General features: G+C 45.9%; 1 protein-coding gene and 1 pseudogene across 1 annotated transcript; both read left to right on the forward strand.

Moving 5' to 3' along the window:
• The first annotated feature begins 4,795 nt into the window (after positions 1–4,795).
• On the forward strand, positions 4,796–5,731 carry LOC137149786 (olfactory receptor 14A16-like). Its single transcript, XM_067543382.1, has one exon. It carries the CDS (start codon positions 4,796–4,798, stop codon positions 5,729–5,731), a length of 936 nt encoding a protein of 311 aa, XP_067399483.1.
• Positions 5,732–5,957: 226 nt separating this feature from the next.
• LOC137149787 (olfactory receptor 2G3-like) lies at positions 5,958–20,413 on the forward strand (annotated as a pseudogene).
• Positions 20,414–22,440: the final 2,027 nt, after the last annotated feature.

Genomic DNA, 22,440 nt, shown 5'->3' on the forward strand with positions numbered 1-22,440 from the left:
AATTTGATCTTGGAGTGGTGTCTCAATTACCTGCGCAGACCTGGGACAGCATACACACTGGGAGAACACACACACAGCCAACAACTGACAACAGAGGGGCTAGAAACATGATAAACTCATTTTGTGGGGGGGGGAAATCATTTTAGTTTTGAAGGTGTGTGCATTTTTTGTGTGTGAAAACATTATTTCAAATGCAATTGAAATAGTTATCAACGTTTTATTTTAACAGAAACCCATATTTTGGATACACGGAACATTCCGATAATATTTTGGCTGGTAAATTTTGACTTAAAAATGTAGATAAAAATGAAAAAAAGAAGAATATGTAATGGTGAACTTTCTGTTACAATCCGGCATGGCTCCATTCGAGTTGGTCCAGTTGCATATAGATGCAATGGGGAGCAGAATCCTGTCCAGTATTTTCTTCTAATGTCTGCAGCTTTTGCGAGCTGCATACCAATATGAACATGAAGACTCAAATATTTGATGTCTCGATCTCTAGTTGTCAGCCAGTAACATGTGGAGTGCTCCAGCTGTCGGTGCTGGATCCGGTTTTGTTCAACATCTTCATTAATGATCTGGAGGATGGGGTTCATTGCACCCTCAACAAGTTTGCAGATGACACTAAGCTAGGGGGAGTGGTAGATACCCTGGAAGGTCGGAATAGGATACAGAGTGACCTAAACAAACTGGAGGATTGGGCCAAAAGAAATCTAATGAGGTTCAACAAAGAAAAGTGCAGAGTCCTGCACTTAGGATGGACGAATCCCATACGCTGCTACAGACTGGGGACCGACGAGCGAGGCAGCAGCTCTGCAGAAAAGGACCTGAGGAATACAGTGGACAAGAAGCTGGATATCAGTCAACAGTGTGCTCTTATTGGGCTGCATTTGTAGGAGCATTGCCAGCAGATGGAGGGAAGTGATTATTCCCTTCTCCTCGGCTCTGATGAGGTCATATTTGGAGTATTGTGTCCAGTTTTGGGCCCCACACTACAGAAAGGATGTGGATAAATTGGAGAGAATCCAGAGGAGGGCAACAAAAATGATGAGGGGCCTGGAGCACATGACTTATGAGGAGAGGCTGAGGGAACAAGGTTTATTTAGTCTGCAGAAGAGAAGAATGAGAGGTGATTTGATAGCAATCTTTAACTACCTGAAAGGGGGTTCCAGGGAGGATGGAGCTAGGCTGTTCTCAGTGGTGGCAGATGACAGAACAAGGAGCAATGGTCTGAACTTGCAGTGGGGGAGGTCTATGTGGGATATTAGGAAAAAGTTTTTCACTAGGAGGGTGGTGAAGCACTGGAATGGGTTACCTAGGGAGGTGGTGGAATCTCCATCTTTAGAGGTTTTTAAGCTGCGACTTGACAAAGCCCTGGCTGGGATGATTTAGCTGAGCTTAGTTCTGCTAATCTTCTATGATTCTATCATTCTAAGATCATTTATTGGCTGGGGATGCATTTAGCAGTTTTCTGTCTATTAATCATGATCTTGGAACATTCTGTGAGCATTAAAATGGGATTGTTCTGTTAACCAATGAGAATCTCAGATACAGGAACCAACATAAAACTAGGCATCATACTGCAGATATTGAGCACCTGGAAACTGTAACTGCTCCACAACACAGCAGCGATTTGCACAAGCTGGGCAACTGGCCTAGCCTATCTTAGTGGCGCTATGCCTAATTTACACCAGCTGTGAATCTGGCCCTTCGTATTTATTTAGTTTCTCTGACATAGCTACGAGCAGTGTGAATTTAACATTTTTAAAGTGTCATGCAGCATTGTATGTGTGCCAAAATGAGCTATGTTTGTGCGCTGTGAGCAGAGAGAAAAAGAAATGAAATGTCTGAGAAAGAAAAAGAAGTTGGGCCTTTCTTCCCAATAGAAATTGAAGATCAGATATAGCAAATCTCTGCATCACGGAATTCCTCCAAAGTTCTCTCCCTAGTGGGAATGAATTGGTCTGTAACCAGTAAAAGTTAGGCCTGGTCTACAGTAGGAAATTAGGTTGGTATAACTATTTTGCACAGAGCTGTGAAAAATCCACACGCTCTGAGGGACGCAGTTAAACCCACCTAAATCCTGGGGTAGACAGCGCTAGGTGGACAAGAGAATTCTCCCATCGATCTAGCTACTGGGATGTGGATTACCTACGCCAATGGGAGACCGCCTCCCCTTGGTGTAGGTAGCATCTTCATAGAAGCACTGCAGAGGTGCAACTGCGACAGCATTTTAGGTGTAGACAGGTCCTTACACTCTTGTAATGACTGGCCCAGCTCAAAGAGCTATGAAAGTGCAGACGGTTTAAGAATTTTTGGTCTTCTTTTTAGTTTAAATTGACAGGCAAAGAATATGGATTTGAAACTAGGCACTGGATCAGACACCCAGCTGGCGTAAATCCGCATCGCTCTCTTGAAATCAAAAGGCCAGGTCATCATGTTTCATAACTAGCCTGAAATCCTTGGAACTGTAGCTGCTGACACCAGTTCAGGACATGACCCTTGGTTTTCAGTCTTTGCCTTTGCATACCTCTTAATGACCAACATCAAAAACCCAGGGCAGCCTGAGCTGTGGCTTTCTCTGGTGTCTGCATCCCAAGACCTGCTGATGCAAGGCAGGAGAAAAACATCCCTGCTCATCCAGAGGTAACTATGTGGAGTTAATGCAGGAACAGGCTACTCCAGGCCAGCTGAGATTCTGGTGCCACTAGGCTCTTAGCTATTGGAGGTCATATGTCTGTGCTAGAAACATATCTTTGACTTGGTAAATATCTTGAAACACCCTTTGTGCCTCAGCCCTGCCTTGTTTATAGCCAAGGGTCCTTCCAGGGATGCTGCCATCGTATGGGATCCAGCGTCAGTGCTGTTCCCCCTCTGTGCAGTCAGGGATCAGCGAGGGCAGGTTGCCAGGGTGGTTTGCTCCAGAAGTGAGATCAGAGCTGGGCTCACAGCCCTGGAGACCAGAGTCAGCTATTAAGGCCCAGAGCAGGTGCACAGCAGGCAGTGGCTGTATCCCAAGCCAAGTTGGGATCAGCTCTAGAGGTATGAGGGACTTTCAGTCCCTGATCCTATTTTCTCCTTCACTTTTCAGCCTAGCCTGCCCTAGGAGGGAAGCAGGGAGAGCCCATTTATGGCGTGGATCCTTGTCTGCTAGGAACTGCAGAGACCCAGCACCTGTGGAAATCCAGTAAAGAGACACAGAAATGGTTGCTGGATATTACAAAGATAGATAGATAGATAGATAGATAGAGGGGGTGTCTGGGGATAGATATATAGATAGAGGGAGTGTATGGGGATAGATAGATAGATAGATAGATAGATAGATAGAGTTTCCCAGCATTGGAGGATTAAATCATCACAAGTTGGGAAAAATTCCAGAAACACTGGCACAGTAAGTTTGCGATTTCAATGAACTATGTTAGTGTCTTAAAATAGAATGCGCGTTTAAGAAGAGAAATACGAGCTGCAACTGGAATTGCTTAAGACTTTTGCTTTCATTTCAGCTAAACACGTAGAGCCAGTCAGATTTATTTTTTTCAGGGGAGAATTTTGACTTTGCATAAAAGTCCCCACGATCCGGTGTTTTGCAAACAGAGAACCAATTATTTTCTGCTAAAAACTATAAATCTTCATCCCAAATCCCCCCCTCTCCAGCAATACAAAAAAAGATTTCAGTTTTTGGATAGAGAGAGAGATTAAAATTCCCAGGAAGATTTGTTTAACTGAAAACCCACATTACCTTTTAAAACAATTTAAGCAGAACTTTTCTGACAACCTCTCGCTGGTAATGTAGCTGTCTGCCTGGCTGGGGATGTCTTATGATACCACAATTTCAAACATCCATTTTTATTTCTGTTTGAAAGAAGTAGCTGCAGAATGGGAAAACTGAGAAAACAGCAGGGTTGATAAGCCCTGGAATACGTTTTATACCTACTAGCACCTACTAGCACCTTGAAATTCAGGGTCAGCACTGACCATCACAGCCTATATCTTGACTCTGCCCAAAGACTGCCAGTAATCCATACAGCACAGACATCGAGTCACATATGGAAATGATACAACACAGAAGGGCAAACAGATGCTACTACTCCATCATTAGCGAGAGATGGTATTGTTGCCATAAAACATTTTGTAACCAGGTGGCAAGACATCCATACACAGACTTGGGGAGGAATCATTCCAGACAAACTGACACTTAGGAAGCTGGGTGAGTCCATTGTATTTCCCCAAAACTGGGAATCAGGCTGTATTGACATTTTAGTATTTTAGTTTCATACCCAAGTTTTAAGTCTCTTGCTTGACAGAACTGAGGAACCCTCTCCACTAGGTCTTCTGGGTCTGACTTGTAATATTTCCCCTTTTTTAATGCATTTGATCAAGGCATATATTAAGCCAGATCCTCAGCACTGGAATGGGCTACCAAGGGAGGTGGTGGAATCTCCATCCTTAGAGGTTTTTAAGGTGTGGTTTGACAAAGTCCTGGCTGGGATGATTTAGTTGGGGTTGGTCCCGCTTTGAGCAGGGGTTGGACTAGATGACCAGCTGAGGTCCCTTCCAATCCTAATCTTCTATGATTCTATGAGAATGGCGTAAACTGATGCAGCCACATTGAGTTTAAGGGAGCTAAGCCAATTTGCACCAGAGTGATAACACACCTGACTAGTCAATGGAAGTGAAGAGAACGGTAAGCTTTTGACATTCACATTATAAGACATTATGGAAGGAATCAGGGTCATGCCCTCCATCACTCTAATGCTGACCATGGCTCTTCTCCTTTCCTCCACAGCAGGACACGATGTCCAACAAAACTATCATGACGGAGTTCGTTCTCCTGGGATTCTCTGATCTTCGGAAAATGCAGATTTTGCACGTTGTGTTTTTTCTAGTGATGTACCTGGCAGCCCTATTGGGGAATCTTCTCATCATCACAGCTATAGCCCTTGATCACCATCTTCACAGCCCAATGTACTTCTTCCTGATGAATCTGTCCGTCGTAGACCTTGGATCCATCTCTGTCACCCTCCCCAAATCCATGGTCAATTCCTTCTTGAACAACAAGTCCATTTCATATCATGGATGCGTCACCCAAGTCTTTCTCTTTGTCTTCTTCGCTTCAGCAGATATCGCCTTACTCACCGTCATGGCGTATGATCGATATGTCGCCATCTGCCAACCACTGCACTATGCAAATGTGATGAACAGGAGAGCTTGTGTCCAGATGGCTGCCGGTGCCTGGATCAGCGGCATTCTCAATTCTGCAGTGCTCACTGGGAACACGTTTGCACTTTCCTTCTGTGGAGACAACACAGTGGATCATTTCTTCTGTGAAATCCCCCAGCTCCTCAAGCTCACCTGCTCTGTATCATATCTCAGTGAAACTGTGGCTATTGCCTGGAGTGCATGCTTAGTCTTGTGCTGCTTTGTTTTGATAATTATGTCATATGTTAAAATCTTCAAAACAGTGCTGAGAATCCCCTCTGAGCAGGGCCGGCGTAAAGCCTTCTCCACCTGCCTCCCTCACCTCACTGTAGTCTCCTTGTTTATTTTCCCTGGCACCATTGCCTACGTGAAACCCACCTCCAGCTCAGCATCAGTTCTGGATCTCGTGGTGGCTGTTATCTATTCGCTGGTCCCTCCAGTGATCAACCCCATCATCTACAGCATGAGGAACAAGGAGATCAAAGCTGCCCTGGGGAAACTCACTGGCTGGAGGGCATTCACCAAGAATTAAATGTCCGTCTTTCTTCCTTAATCATTTCATTCTGAGTTTGTTTAGAGCTATAAACAACTGAGGACAAAATTGTATTCATAAGAACATAGTGTTCAAACTTGTTTATACAATAGTAAAAATCAAGACTGCCTCCTCCAAACTGAGTGGCCTTACTACCGGGTTATACCAGTGTAAATCAGAACAGAACCTGTCTCTCCACATACACATCTATCTGTTTATCTTCGAGATGTATGCAGTCACCGTCATCATGGTACCACAGAGCTTTGCATGTAAAATCAGTAGTTACGCTACAGCGGCGTCCCTAGTGGATTTCATGAAGTATCTGTCTCTTCTCCTACTTCAGGATAAAAAATCTGCTTGGGGTATGAGAGGCTTTTTAGTTTCCTTGCTTGCGTCTTCCTATGTTTTGTCTAGTTTATTGATTTGTTTTCTTTTCCAGATTTGTTTTGCTATGTGGGTATGTTTGATTAGATGGCATTGTCTTCATCTTTCTTTCTTTCTTTCTTTGGTCAGAGAGAGCTGAAATTTTCCTTTGCACGGGGATGAAAGAGCAGAAAAGAGTTTCTGTATGTGTCAGGATGGTTGCATTCCTGTGTGGGTGATTATTTTAATGCATCCGGGATTTGATCATGTTATTAATGGTTTGTTAGAGCATCTAGAGCCTTGAAGAGGCATTTTTAAAATATATTTATCTAAATAGATCAATAAAAATGTTGTAACATTCTTGCTATGATGTAAAGGGATTTGTGAAGAAAAACTTTTTGCCCTGTTTCCTGTTGATAATCTGCCCCTTGATAACGAGGTGAAATTTTTGATCCCATTGAGATGTTTGGCGTGATGGGCATGAAGTTGCTATGCAGTATTTTATTTTAGGTTTGGGTTTTTTGTTTGTTTGTTTTTGTTTTGATTTGTTCTTCCTTCTGTGGTAAATGGGGGAAAAGGCTGTCTGGTCACACAGCTCAGAAGCAGTTACAGCTCCAGAGGGAAGAACCGCAGGCAGCAAACCCAGTTAGACCTGTTGGGAAACCACAGCTGGTGCATAGAGGGCTGTGACCCAGGACCTATTTTGAGAGGGGAGAATCGTGTAATTTGACCCTAAGAGAGGGTCAGGCATGAGGCCAAGAAGAGGTGCACTCAGAGATACCAGGAGGGGGGCAGAGATGCAACTAGGGTTGTAAATATAACAGTTGGGATTTACACTTTCACATCAAAGGGAGCTGGATTTGACCAATGGCCACCCATCCGCACAAGGTTCTGAATGTGTCTAAAGGTGCTCTGGATCACAGACGTTGGTTGTTGTTGTGGTTGTTGTTATTATATTAATGATTAATGATTAATGATTGATATTATAATACCATATTTGGACATCGCCGTATATTCTAAATATATGCTAGATAAAAGCAAAGCTGTCTTGAGTGGTTACATTTTAACATGCTCTGTTTCCCTTTCCTGGTTGGATACACTGATGCATTATAAACAAGTTTCCTAAAAACGAAGGGGCAGCTCCTCACTTGGTCCAAATCATCAGTGCTTCTTGTCCAAACACAGAGATTATGAATTTAAAACTCAACCCCTTTGAATATTCTGAACTAAGGCACTGATCTGGAAAAACCCTAAACAAGTACCGAACTTTAATCACGTGAATAATCCCATGGGAGGCTGAAACTAAATATGCTAAAATGCTTTCTTGGTTTAGGGTGTATGAATGAGCTATTCAGCTGGGCCTGTGGTAACTAGAATGCATCTCCTCTTCATTTGTAGAGGAGTTCAGCAAGTCCCTTGTGCTTCTTTGAAAATCCCATCCCAGGTACATCAAGTTCACTGATTCGATGAACATTAACGTCTGCTTTGCTGGAGTGTTCAGGGAATGTACATACAAAGGGCACATCCATTCAGCTGACTTAAATACATTTAAAAAGTAAAATGACTATTCACAGAAACATGTTTTTCCTGTATTCATTCTGTGCTTCAGATGCCAATGCGTAGGAGCTCACTCAACTTTCCGGGAGACATAAAGGTGCAGCTCACAAATGTTGTATCTTGTAATGCTCTGCTATGTATTTCAGTAAATACCAATGTCCATTCATCACCTATCAGCCCAAACTCCTGCCTACACAACTCAGACATCTAGAAGTTAAGCCTCATTAAAACCATCCAGGTCCTGAGTCTCTCTTCTTCTGTTGGTGGAGGAAGGAGAATGTTTTGGTCAATGAATGTGCCATGTTCTGATGGTGGTGCCGTGGTGGTGGTCCTGTGGGGTGCTGTGACTGGTGGGACATAGAACATCAGTGTGCTGCACAGCCGTGATGGGGATCAGCAACCCTTCTATGACCTGCCGTGGAATCAGCTCTGGTGCATAAGTTGCTCATGCAGACAGTCAGGGAGGAAGAATGTTCATATGGTTAAGGACTAGCACATGGTATCTGAAGACGTGGATTCCACACCTTCTTCTGCCGCAGAGTGACCTTCACCTTACCTCTCTGTGCCTCAGTGCCCTGTCTGTCACCCCGGGGTAATATATACAGTGCTGTTGTAGCCATGTTGGTCTCAGGATATTAGAGAGACAAGGTGGGAGAGGTGATGTCTTTTACTGGACCAACTTCTATTGGTGAGAGAGAGACAAGCCTTTGAGCTACACAGAGCTCTTAATGTCTGGGAAACTTATTCAGGGCAGGACCACACTAGAAGTGCAACTGGGTTGCAGCTAGTCTGGTGAAGATGCTGTCTGCCAATGGGACAGCACTTAGATCACTGTAACTTGTGTCACTCGGTTAGATCAATTTAAGCAGTGGTGTAGACCTGCCCTTAGACTTCACTGGAGGACACACAGCATTTCCTCCTATCCATGGAAGGACAGAAGGAATACATCCCATCCAATGCATATCTATCTATCCTCTATCCCAGCGTTTCTCAACCTTTTTTTCCTGAGTGGTACTCGGGTCAGGTACAGTCAGGTCAAGTACCACTTGATCCGACTGTACCTGACCCGAGTACCACTCGGGAAAAAAAAAGGGAGGGGACTTGTGGCGGGGTTTCGCGGCGGCAGCGGGAGGGATTTCCAGCGGGGTTTCGCGGCGGCAGGGAGAGACGGGCGGCGGGGTTTCGCGGCAGAAACAATACCCGCCGCCGAAACCCTTCCACTGTTTCCCCATTTTCGGCAGCAGAGTATCACAAGGGTGGGTGGGAGGGCCCATCCGGCGGTGGCGGCGGCGGATTCAGCGCCGCGTGTACCACCCAGCCCTCCGGTAAGTACCACCGGTGGTACCACCGGTTGAGAACCGCTGCTCTATCCTTTATCATCTATCATCTATCTATTCCAGTCCAATCCAATCCAATCCATCTACCGTGTAGTAGACAGCAGCAATATGTGCATAAGCACACTCAAAAATATAAACATGGATATGATCAGGGCCCTAGTTTAGAAAAGGAGAGTGCAATGGGTTCCCCTGGGGTACAACCTGGGACGGGGGTTCCTCTGTGCCTTCTTAATTCTCCAAGCTGGGCTGTCTCTCACAATGCTTTCCCTGTGTGAAGGAGTGAACCCCTCTGGGTGCTGTTATCACTGAGGCCAACAACCAGCTAGATCCTATCAATGCTGCTTGAGCTACTCATGAATCTCACAGAGAAAGACACCAGCCAGTCCAACCCAGCTCCCTGCCTTGTGCCCCAAAGTTACACCGTCCTCCCCTTGTCAGAAACCGGACCAGTAAAGGTTTATTACCCAGTTTGCCTCTCTTTCAGTATGGCGAAAACATACACAAGCTTTTGTTAAAGCAGGACCAACCCCAACTAAATCATCCCAGCCAGTGCTTTGTCAAACTGCATCTTAAAAACCTCTAAGGATGGAGACTCCACCACCTCCCTAGGTAACTCATTCCAGTGCTTCACCACCCTCCTAATGAAAAACGTTTTCCTAATATCCAACCTAGACCTTGTCCATTGCAACTTGAGAACATAGCTCTTAGTTCTGTCATCTACCTCCACTGAGAACAACTTAGTTCCATCCTCCCTGGAACCCCTTTTCAGGTAGTTAACGGCTGCTATCAAATTCCCCGTCATTCTTCTCTTCTGCAGACTAAACAAGCCTAATTCCCTCAGCTTCTCCTCATAAGTCATGTGTTCCGGCCCCTAATCATTTTTGTTGTCCTTTGCTGGACTCTTTCCAATTTGTCCACATCCTTTCTGTTGTGGGGAGCTCAAAACTGGACCCAGTACTCCAAATGAAGCCTTACCAGTGCCAAATAGAGGGGGAATAATCACTTCCTGAGATCTGCTGGCAATGCTTCTACTAATGCAGCCCAATATGCCGTTAGCCTTCTTCACAACCAAAGCTCACTGCTGAGTCATATCTAGCTTCATGTCCACTGTAACCCCCAAGTCCTTTTCTGCAGAGCTGCTGCCTAGCTCATCGGTCCCCAGTCTGTAGCAGTGCATGGGATTCTTCCACCCTACGTGCAGGACTCTGCATTTGTCCTTGTTGAACCTCATCAGATTTCTTTTGGCCCAGTCCTCTACTTTGTCTAGATCATTCTGTTTCCTATCCTTGCCCTCCAGCATGTCTACCACTCCCCCCAGCTTACTGTCATCTGACAACTTGCTGAGAGTGCAATCTACCCCATCCTCCAGATCATTAATGAAGGTGTTGAACAATACTGGCCCCAGTACCGACCTCTGGGGCACTCCACTTATTAGGGCTGCCAATTAGCCATGGAGTCATTGATCACTAGCCATTGAACCCGATGATCTAGCCAGCTTTCTATCTATCGTATCGTCCATTCATCCAACCCATCCTTCTTTAACTTGCTGATAAGAATATTGTGGGAGACCATATCAAAATCTTTGGTAAAGTCAAGGTATATCACATCCAGTGCTTTTCCCACATCATCAGGGGGTGGTGCTTGGAAAAACCATACTTTGCAGCAGTATAGACTGGGAGTTGTCAGATGGCTCTAAGTGAGTTAGGAACCCCATGTCCACTGAAATCTAGTGGGACATAGATGCCTAATTCCTTTAGGTCCCTTTGAAAAGAAACTAAGATCTTTCCAGCTGAAAAGCTGGATGTTAGGATCATGTGTCCGAGATTGGCAGACGATGGGAATCTGCAAAACACAAACAGCATACAGAAGTCAGCTTTGATAGACCGTGAGCTATACAAACTCAAGACTGACATTGCCGCACTTGAGGAAACAAGAATTGCAGATGCTGATTCTCTCTAAGAGGCCTATTATGCCTTCTTTTGGCATGGTAAAAGCAGTGAAGAAAATCATCTGCATGGTGTCGGTTTTGCTGTGAGAAGTAAGTGGGCAAAGCTCCTGGAAACATCCATTGGGAAGTCAGAGTTCATTACCTCACTTAAATTTCAGACAATCATCAGCTTTGTGAACATCATTAGTTCTTATGCACCAACATCAAATCTAGCCCCGAGGAGAAGGATATATTTTACGACTCTTTGTATCAAGTCGTCAAAAGAATACCATCCGCTGAGCAACTTTTCCTTCTCCGTGTCTTCAGTGCAAGAGTCAGCGTAGACAACAACTCACATCCAGATTGCCTAGGACATTTTGGCATTGGCAAGATGAATGAGAATAGCCAATGACTTCTTGAATTCTGCACCGAAAATCAAATGTGTATTACCAATTCATATTTTCCAGCAAAAGATTGCCACAGAGTGTCATGGCTACATCCACAATCAGGCCACTGACACCAATTAGATCTTGTGATCATCAGGAGGAAAGACATACCCTCAGTGCAGAACACTTGTACATTTCACAGTGCTGATTGGGACACAGACCTCGCTTTGATCATTAGCAAAGTGAAGATTACAGCTAAGACCTATATAGAGCAAAACTTCGGAGCAAGCCCAAAATCAATGCTACTAACAACAAAAACCAGATGAAATGCCAAGAGTTTGTGAAGGCTTTTGAACTCAGCATGCATGGGAAGTCACTACCAAAGAAGGCAGAGTAATTTTGGGAATGTTTAAGAATGACAATCCATGAAACAGCTTTAGCTACATTTGGGGGAAGGAGATCATCAAAATAGGATTGATTTGAAGAAAATGAAATGGAACAATTACCTTTTATTAACACTAAGAACACAGCCTATCTGGAGCATGATAAGAAGCCAACAGAGAGCAGCAAAGTGAGACTTGGACATGCAAATACCAAGGTACAGACAGCAAGTAGATGTTGTGCAAACCATTACTGGACCAAGCTCTGTGAAGAGATACAGACAGATACAGACAGAGGAAATCTCAAAGTCAGGTATGACGGTCTGAAGAAAGCTCTAGCCTCGACTGTCAATAGGGTTGCCCCTCTTCAATCGCAAAGTGGTGACATTATTACTGATAAAAGTAAGCAGCTCTCTCGCTGGGTTGAACAATATTCAGAACTATGTGCACAGGAAAGGAACATCACCAGTGAGTCATTGGATCAAATACCAGCTCTACATGTCATGCCAGACCTAACTGTGGAGCCCACTGTAGAAGAGCTAAGCAAGGTCTTTGATTTGCTATCAAGTGGCCAGGCTCCTGGAAAAGATGGCATCCCATAACTCATGTTTGGGCTCCCTGTCTTGAGTTACTGGTTTCTGGAGTGAACTAAGGACCTCAGATTTTTGCCCAGTTAATATAACAGCTGTTCACCTTGTCCCAAAATGAAGGCCACTGGGAGTTTCATCTCAGAAGAAGACCTCAGAAGAGACTGAAGAATAACTTCAGTTTTGATATTTTGGAGGTACAGAGAAGTTCACGTTGTTGCTTTATCAAACTGGTACTTCCATCTGTGGCAGGGCCCATACCCAGAGCTTAAGACAGAGGGGAAAATGTGAGTAGAGGTAAAGTTTTGAAGGCACAAATGACACACCCCTCCTTCCATTGGCTTCCAGTGGGAGTTAGGGTTCAGATTCCCAAAGGGATTTAGGCACCTAATTGACCCTTTAGGTGCCTATATCACAGAAACAGACCCTTCGGGGATTCACAAAACCACTCATCAGCTGCCCCTGAACCCTGTAACTGCCTCAACACATTCGGCGGTCATGTTTTATCAGCAAAAGTTCCCCAGGTGTCTATGTTTCTGCCTCTGGGATGGGAACAGCAGCCTCACTCCAGGTGGCTGGAAGTGTGAGCCCCGGAGCGATGCCTGGATGGGGAAAGACAGGCTTTCCTGGGTGCTCAGAGCTCACCTACCAGAGCAGGCCTGTAGAGGCGAGTTCACAGAAAATGGCCGGGGAGAAGGAGCTCCTCATCACTTTTAGTCCAGCAGCTAGGGTGCTCCCCTGGAATGTGGGAGACCCCCGTTCAAGTCCCCCGCTGCACCTGAGGGGACAAGAGAGGTGAATTAGGAGCTACAACCTCTTAGGTGAGAGCCCCAGCCCCCGAGTTACATGATAGTCTAACGTGGGGAATCCCTGTCTCTCCTGCTGCAGCTGTTCCGCTGTGGATAATAAGCAAGGAAGCCACTAGAGCAGCAGAAGGAGATCTTGGCTTTCCCACGTACCTGCTCTAACCACCAGGCTATACAGTCACTCTCATACTGGCTCTGTCTTGCCCAAGGATTCTTTCACTACGTATCAACTCGAGAGCTTCAGCAGGAGACAAGGACAGACTCCCCGTACCAGAACACCCCCACCGCAGCATTTACCTGAGAACTGGCAGATATGAATTCAAATCTCTTCCACCCTTCGGATGCAAAGGGGGTGGGGAACTGCAACCCTTGGTCTCCCACATCCCAGGGGAGCACCCTGACACCCTGGCTGAAATTACAACACCCCCTCTGCTCAGTACTGCCCACTGGTGAGCTTTGGGACTCCCTGGTTGGCAGGCTGGCTTTGGTGTGTCCCATTCTGAGAGGCCTGCTTCCTCGTTCATTATCTAGGGACCCCAAGCACCTAACTCAGGCTTTGTGGACCTCAGTGTTTTTTCTCAGTGCCTGAACGTTAGATGTGGTGACACTGAGCATCACAAAGCCTGAGGCCTTCGTGAATCCAGCCCTACATAATTTACAGGGAGTGTCTATACAACCAAGAAACACCCAGGGCACAAGTGTAAGAGCCCAGGACAATTGGCTCAGGGTCACTGGGCTCACTGCAATGCAGATGTTTCTGTTCAGACTGAAGCCAGGAACCGAGACCCTCCCCTCTCGCTGGGTTTCAGACCCAGGGGTACAGCCCAGGTGGGAACATCTGCACGGCTGCTCTTATCCCTGCAGCCCATGCCCAGCGAGCCCAAGTCAACTGACCCAGGCTCTGGGACTCAGCACGGCAGGTTTTTTCTTTGCAGTGTAGACATAGCATAAGTGCCATTTGTGCTCTTCAAATTCTCCCCTTAGATCAAGCGATCACTATCAGAGTGTGGAATGCTTTCCCTTAATCCCTTCAGTCGTCATCCCCAGGGTGACAGCACGGTGACTTTCCTTGCTATGCTGCATAAAGCTAACGGTGCATGTATCACCTGATTTTTGCACAAAAAAACCCAGCAACAGACATCATGCAATAGGCTTGAAAGCTGCTCCCCTCAGCGTCTCCTTGTGCTGTAACTCATCGTCTGAGCTGCCTGAATTGTTACCTTCCCCTGATGAATATTCAAAGACGTATATTTAAAGGATTGTCACTTTGGTGTCATTAAAGAGACCTGAACGTATATTCTGCTTGCACGAGCCGCCTTCAGTAAAACAGAGATGCTGACCTTCTTGGAAACTGAGAAGGTAGGTGAAAAATATCTCCAATACATCACTAAACATAGCTCTAAGTGAAAAGGAGCACCGTGTTTGGTTCAAAGCATTTCATGGAAATTCCTTGGCCAGATATTTAGGTCCCATAAATTAACATTATTATGGGAAAGGATTATTAGCAGAAAGCTGAATATTGAGATTTTCCACAGGTATATCTACCTCTGTGTTTTTTGTCCATATCTGTCTACCTATCTACACCATTCATTAACCCTTCTCTCTCTATAGAAATATATGAATAATGGCAGATATCTATGGAGCGGTGGATAGACAGATGAGTGAAGGGAGAGGTAGAGAAACAGTATTAAGAATGCTGGGGTGGACAGATAGAATCTTTTGGCTTCTATGTTCATGCAACGAAATACATAAAATTTCCATTTTCCTTCTGAAATCCATCCCATAATAATATGAAACTGTAGGGCCACTGTGCCTAACTGAGTAAATTACAAAAACATATTGCATCTGTATTATCAGAAATGAAGTCATCAGTTATAGTAATTCATATTCAAGCAATCTGATTTAACCACTTTCTAGATTAGCCTAATTTGTTCAATATGTTATCTTAAAGTCATGATCTATCTATCTATCTATCTATCTATCTATCTATCCCCATACACACCCTCCATCTATCTATCTATCTATCTATCTATCTATCTACCTATCTCAACTGTAAGATCAGTGTAAGATCATTAAAAGCATCCCCTTGCATTGCTTTCTTGCCATTAGTGTGACAAGCAAATACCTTTTTGTTACATGTATACAATTAGGTGATTCTCAGCCCACATCATAAAAGCAGGTAGCTGCAAACAGAGGAGTAGATTTTACCAATTGCACTGGATTTTCTTCATGACTTTAAGCAAACTAATGCAAGAAACTGGTGCCCATCAGTATTCTTTGTGTCACGCAAATATGACAAACTTTGAACCAGAATACGATGTAAGGAATGGCAGTGTCATGTTGATTGATATTGAATTCAAAGGATCCTATTCTTGACCGCTTTTTGCCACGGTGAGCAAAATACCCACTGACTTCAGTGCTGTAGGGTCATAATTTTTTGGATATCATGAACAATAATGGGGGTTTCTAGTTTTCAGTACCTCTCCGGGTCAAATTCTTGTCAGAATGTTTTCTGTCTTCCTCAGATTTAATGCTCAGGCCAGCTCAGGTGAAGTCAGTTGATAACAAATGCTGCACGGAGGGCCATGGATAGAAGCGGTCCTTTTTTTAGAATTCATAATTTAAATTTGGGACTAATATCAACTTTCAAAAACATTTTTAAAAAATCAGGCTGTATCAAGAGAGACCAGGTGTGTGACTGGTGCAAGTACAGCTGACTGTGGGTGGGTGCTTGTGACTGGTGCAGTTACAGGCACCATTTTGGCAGTTGGGGGTTTGTCTGTTTGAGTGATTGATTGGATCCAGGTGGGGTTAATTGCGGGGGTGGGGCTTTGAGGGGTAAGTGCAGGGGCGGGGCAGCTGCCCCAGCCTTATAAAAGGCAGCCAGCTGCGAACCAGCTGAGCGGTGAACAGAGGGGTGGCTAACAGAAGGAGAAGGAGGGAGTTTGCCTGAGAGTTTGCCTGCAGAGAGAGCACACTTCAGGTTGTTGCCTTCCAGACGTTTCTGAGCAGGAAATTGAGAATCTGAGGAGGCTCACATAGCAGAGATATGGAGAGGGAGAAAGCCGTTGTTGTCACCTGCACTGGATGTGCTATGTTTGTCTTCCTCCCACAGGACAGAGATGACTTCATCTGTACCAAGTGCAGGCTGGTTTCCTTATTGGAAGAGAAGGTTAAAGGACTAGAAACAATCCAAATGTCAGACCCTGCGGTGCATTACAGAAAACAATGTCTTTCTCCATCAGGCACAGGCAGAGAGTAAGGAAGATTCAGAGAAGTAGCCGGGCAGGCGAAACTGAAGAACGGGGAATGAGATTGGCAGCATGTGACCTCAAAAGGAAGAAAGAGAACCCATGTGCCCACCATGCAGATAGAAGTAAGGAATCGTTTTCATCCTCTCTGCACAAGTACTACGGCGGAGAATGATTTGGAGGACCCTTCAGGGGGAATGGATCATCAGGAGACCCGTTTGATCAGAAGGCAAGAGATGAATTCTCCTAGGGATGGGGGTTCCACGACCACCATTCCAAAAAAGGAAGAGAAGGGTGATGGTGGTCGGGGACTCCCTTAAGGGGGACGGAGTCATCCATCTGCCGTCCGGAAAAAGAAGCTTACAGAGAAGTGTGCTGCTTGCCTGGAGCTAGGATTAGAGATGTGACGGAGAGACTGCCAAAACTTATCAAGTCCTCAGACCGCTACCCCTTCCTGCTCCTCCATGTGGGCACCAATGACAGGGGCCAAGAATGATCTTGAGCGGATCACAAGAGGAAGATTAGACTATGTGGCTCTGGGAAAAGAGATTAAGGAGTTTGAAGAGCAAGTGGTGTTCTCAATGCCTTTCGTCCCTGTTCAGGGAAAAGGCCCAGGTAGGGACAGTCGCATTGGGGAAGTGAATGCGTGGTTACGCAGGTGGTGTCGAAGGGAGGGCTATTTGGATTCTTCGATCATGGAATGCTGTTCCAGCAAGAAGGATTACTAGGAAGGCCATTGGGATTATCTAACAAAGACAGGCTGGCTAACCTAGTGAGGAGGGCTTTAAACTAGTTTCAACGGGGGAGGGGGACCTAAGCCCGAAGGTTCAAGTGGGAAAAATCATGGAGCAGGTCCTTAAGGAATCCAAAGGCAGAAGTAGGAGGGTGCAGTAGGGAGGCAACACTGATTCATACTGTGAAAGTCAGGCCAGTGACTTATCTCAAGTGCCTGTACACAAATGCAAGAAGCTTGGGAAACAAGCAGGAAGAACTGGAAGTCCTGGCACAGTCAAGAAACTACGACATGATTGGAATAACTGAGACTTGGTGGAATAACTCTCATGATTGTAGCGCTGTCATGGATGGGTATAAACTGTTCAGGAAGGACAGGCAGGGGAGAAAGGGGGAGGAGTTGCACTGTATGTAAGAGAGCACTATGACTGCTCTGAGCTCCAGTATGAAACTGGAGATAAGTCAGTTGAGTGTCTCTGGGTTAAGCTTAGAAGCAAGAACAATAAGAGTGATGTCGTGGTGGGTGTCTGTTACAGACCACCAGACCAAGAGGATGAGGTAGATGAGGCTTTCTTTACTCAACTAGGGAAAGTTTCCAGTTCACTGGAGGAGGGCCTGATTCTCATGGGAGACTTCAATCACCCTGACATCTGCTGGAAGAGCAATACAGCAGAGCACAAACAATCCAGGAAGTTTTTGGAGAGTGTTGCAGACAATTTCCTGGTGCAAGTGCTGGAGCAACCAACTATGAGTCAGCAGTGCTTTTCTTGACCTGCTGCTCACAAACAGGGAAGATTTGGTAGGGGAAGTAGAAGTGGGTGGCAACCTAGGCAGCAGTGACCATGAGATGGTCGAGTTCAGGATCCTGACAAAAGGAAGAAAGTTAGAGAACAGCAGGATACGGACCATGGACTTCAGAAAAGCTGAGGGAACTTTGAGTCTCAGGGAACTGATGGGCAGGATTCCCTGGGAGGCTAAAATGAGGGGAAAGGAACCCAAGAGAGCTGGCTGTATTTTAAAGAGACCTTATTGAGGGCACAAGAGCAAACCATCCCGATGTGCAGAAAGAATAGCAAATATGGTAGGCATCCAGCTTGGCTTAACAAAGATGTCCTTGGCGAACTTAAACACAAAAAAGAAGCTTACAAGAAGTGGAAGCTTGGTCAGATGACTTGGGATGATTATATAAACACTGCTTGAACATGCAGGAATGAAATCAGGAAGGCCAAAGCGCAATTGGAGTTGCAGCTAGCAAGGGACGTAAGAGGGGAACAAGAAGGGTTTCTACAGGCATGTGGCCAACAAGAGGAAGATTAGAGAAAGTGTGGGCCCCTTAGAGAATGAGGGGGCGACCTAGTGACGGTTGTGTGTGGAGAAAGCTGAGGTACTCAATGCCTTTTTTGCCTCTGTCTTCACAGACAAATCTAGCTCCCAAACTGCTGCACTGGGTGGCACAGAATGGGAAGGAGGCGAACATCCCGCAGTGCTGAAGGAACGGGTCCAAGACTATTTAGAAGGATTGGAAATTCACAAGTCCATGGGGCTGGATGCAATGCACCCGAGAGTGCTGAGGGAGTTGGCTGAGGTGATTTCAGAGCCATTGGCTATTATCTTTGAAAGCTTGTGGGAACAGCTGGGGAGGTCCCTGAGGACTGGAAAAAAGCAAATATAGTGCCCGTCTTCAAAAAAGGGAGGAAAGAGGATCCGGGGAACTACTTTGTGGTCAGCCTCACCTCAATCCCTGGAAAAATCATGGAGCAGGTCCTTAAGGAATCCATTTTAAGGCACTTGGAGGAGAGGAAGGTGATCAGGAACAGTCAACACGGATTCACCAGATTGTAATCTGTACATTATTTGGTGGTTCATGCAGAAGCTGATTGACCGAGTGTATAATTGCTGTTAGTATTTTTTATAACCCTGACAATTCAGTCAATGACTAAATGATTCAATAACGATATTTATATGATTCTATGATTCTATATCCACGTGATTAAAAGCTCAGTAGGAATTCAACAACAATTGGACATGGATATGCAGAATGAGAATCCCCCATTTACAACAGGTAGTTCCAGAGTGTAAATAAGGACAGACCCCATGTTTTTCCACTGATTTCATTTGTGATATTTGTGATTGGATAGCATCCATAAATCCATAAATGTTTCCTTGTATGAGGCAAATGCTAACTCATGGGTAGGTTAGGAAGAAATTTCCCTCCGAACAGATTATTTAATGATTTTCCGCTTTAGAGTTTATTACACTTTCCTCTGAAGTGTCTGGTGCAAGCCACTGTCAAAGGCTGGATGCAGGATTAGATGGGCCTTGGTTCTAATCCAGTCTGGCGGTATGACCACACCCCTGCACTCATTGTTTGTTATCTCTGCAGGTGAAGAATCCTGTGCATGTGGGAGATAAAAACCAAACTGCTGAATTTGTCTTTGTGATCATTTCCAACCATCCCAGGCTACAGGCCTTGCTCTTCACAGTGATCTTAATTATACATCACATCTCTGATGGGGAATATTCTCATCGGCATAATAATTAAGCTCAACCCTGCCCTTCACGTCCCCATGTACTATTTCATCTCCAATCTGTCTTTGGTCGATATCTGCTACACCTCGGTCACCATCCCCAAGATGCTGGCGATCCTGCTTTCAGAGGACAGAACCATCTCATTCACTGCCTGTGCTGCTCAACTTTATTTCTTTATTGCCCTGGGTGCAACTGAATGCTTCCTCCTCGCCGCGATGGCGTACAACCGCTTCACAGCCATCTGCAATCCCTTGCGCTGTGTCTCTCTCATGAACAAGCGACGGTGCATCCAGCTGGTGGCCGGCTCGTGGGTCAGTGGTTTGCTGCTCTCCTTGGGTCAGACCTCACTGATAGTCACTCTGCCCTTCTGTGCAGACAACCGGATCAACCATTTCTTCTGTGACGTGAATCCCCTCTTGAGCCTGGCCTGCGGAGACACCTCCAGGAACGAGATCGCTTTATTCGCTGCCTGCATCTTAATCGTGATCATCCCTTCCATGCTGATCCTTGTGTCCTACAGTAGAATCATTTCCACCATCCTGAAAATCACATCAGCCCAGCAGAGACACAAAGCGTTCTCCACCTGCTCGTCCCACTTCATTGTCATCGCGCTGTTCTACGGCTCTGCCACTGCCATGTATCTGTGACCCACGTCCAGCTACGCCCCTGAAAGGGGTAAATTCCTGGCCCTATTTTACTCTGTGGTAACCCCGACACTGAACCCCATCATCTGCAGCCTGAGAAGCAAAGATATCAAGAAAGCTCTTAGGATTCTGATACTTCGAAAGTCTTTAACCCCGAACTGCAAGCAACCAGCCACCGCTTAGCTGGGGCCTGATTCTGACGTCAGGTATTTTGATTGGACACTGCTGTGGTGAGGCTTCTTTATTCTGCAGAAGAGAAGAATGAGGGTGGATTTGATAGCAACCTTCAACTATTTGAAAGGGGGTTCCAGGGAGGATGGAGCTAGGCTGTTCTCAGTGGTGGCAGATGACAGAACAAGGAGCAATGGTCTCAAGTTGCAGAGGGGGATGTATTGGTTGGATATTAGGATATTAGGCGGGTGGTGCAGCACTGGAATGGGTTACCTAGGGAGGTGGTGAAATCTCCATCCTTAGAGGTTTTTAGGGCCGGCTTGACAAAGCCTGGCTGGGATGATTTAGTTGGGGTTGGTCCTTCTTTGAGGAGGAGAAGGGCCTGGTGGTGGAGAAGGGCCTGGTGGTTGGGGTCATCTATGTCCCTCTAGAGTCTTTGGAGGACCTGGGCGTATGGATGGTGGTCACCTCTGTACCGCCCTTCCTCCCCAATGCCACCTGTCTGCCACTCCTCTCTACCCTACTTAGCTGCAAGGACCCTGCCCTCCGCCACATCCTGTCATTGCACCAGCAGGTGAAGCTCCAGCTGCCGCTGGTGTTGCATGTTGGGGAGACACTCGAGGGGTCGTTTCTGGTGTCCTATGAAGGGGCCCAGTACTGGGTCCCCTACTCCACAGGGCAGAATTGGTGCTAACTCTGCTGGGCGATGGGGCACATCCGGAGGGACTGCCTCCTGGCCTGGCAGGGAGAGACGCCTGTGACGCCCTGCAATGTAGTGCAGGGAGAGCGCCAGCCCGGTCATCACCAGCACCCCTAGACGCCCAGTCCTCATTGCCACTCCTCCTCTTCCATTGCCTTACGTCACCTTTGCTGAGGTCCTGGGGGTGCACAAAAAGGAGGATTCCTGGCCTGGCCCAGCAGACCCAGACTACAGAACTACCCCAAGTGAGCCGGGCTGGAGACACTGGGCAGTTGCTGGTGCTGGAAGGTGTGTGTAGGGACAGACTGCTTAGCAAACCTATGTGCAATGGGACATCACTTTCAGACTGAGGGGTAGATGGCAAGAAAGGGCGGTGGTGTGGGGAGTCCTTGGGGACTGTGGGAAGGTGTTGGAGGATTGGTGGTCCTCAGTTGTTGTGTTGTGGCACACAGCTGTGTACACACTAACAATGGGTTGAATAAGAGGCCCTGTAGAAAAGCTAACCTGTCTGATTACCACCACTGCACAGGAGGGCTTGAAAGGGGGCCAGGTTGACAGAGCCACAGGATCTCAGACCTGTGTTAAATCACTCATGAGGACAAGCCTGCAGGATTGGAGAAAGAGTTCCCCCCGGGTCCAGCCTCCAGCAGGAGCAAGAAATAATGTGTTAAACAGGAGAGTCCAAGAGAGGCCAAGGTGCTGGGGAACTCCCACTTGGACAGGACTGTGGGGCTTTAGCTGAGGTTTCTGGGAAAGGGAGATGCCTGTCTGCGTTTTGTGACCCAGCTCTGTTCAAGGAAACCAGACCTGTATGCATTCGGTAAATAACCAAATCGCTTTAAAAAACACTCTGACTCCAAAGCACCATCTCTGCTCCACTGAGAAAGTCACCTATGAGCTGCCAGATTTCCTACTGTTCAACAAAGGAAAACACACTCACACACATATGTAAAGAGAGAGAGAGAGACCCAGCCAGGTGACCATTTTATGCAAAAAAAATAAAGAAGTTTAAAAACCTTTAAAAGGTTGAAATATAGTTAGTAGTCACACAATTATCCTGTCAAAGAACGAAAGAAAGCAAGAAAGTCAGTCCAGTCTAGTGCAGTCCAGTCCTAGTCTTTGTTATAGCAGAAAATGTAAATGTAAAAAGTAAATACTGGGTGAAATTTCCAAGCAATGTGGTTAATTTCATTTAATTTATATCCTTTTTTCTTGGGTTAAAACAATGTTGATTCTCTCTCTCTTGCTTTCTCTTTCTGTATCTGTCTCTCTTCCTGAAACACCAACTCCTGCTTTGAAGAGAAAACCCATTCACAACTCTGCAGTCTGCTTTCACCTA

This window comes from Emydura macquarii, unplaced genomic scaffold (assembly GCF_026122565.2).
Source record: "Emydura macquarii macquarii isolate MOO-44397 ecotype Brisbane River unplaced genomic scaffold, CSIRO-AGI_Emac_v2 contig_834, whole genome shotgun sequence".
Classification (NCBI taxonomy): Eukaryota; Metazoa; Chordata; order Testudines; family Chelidae; genus Emydura; species Emydura macquarii.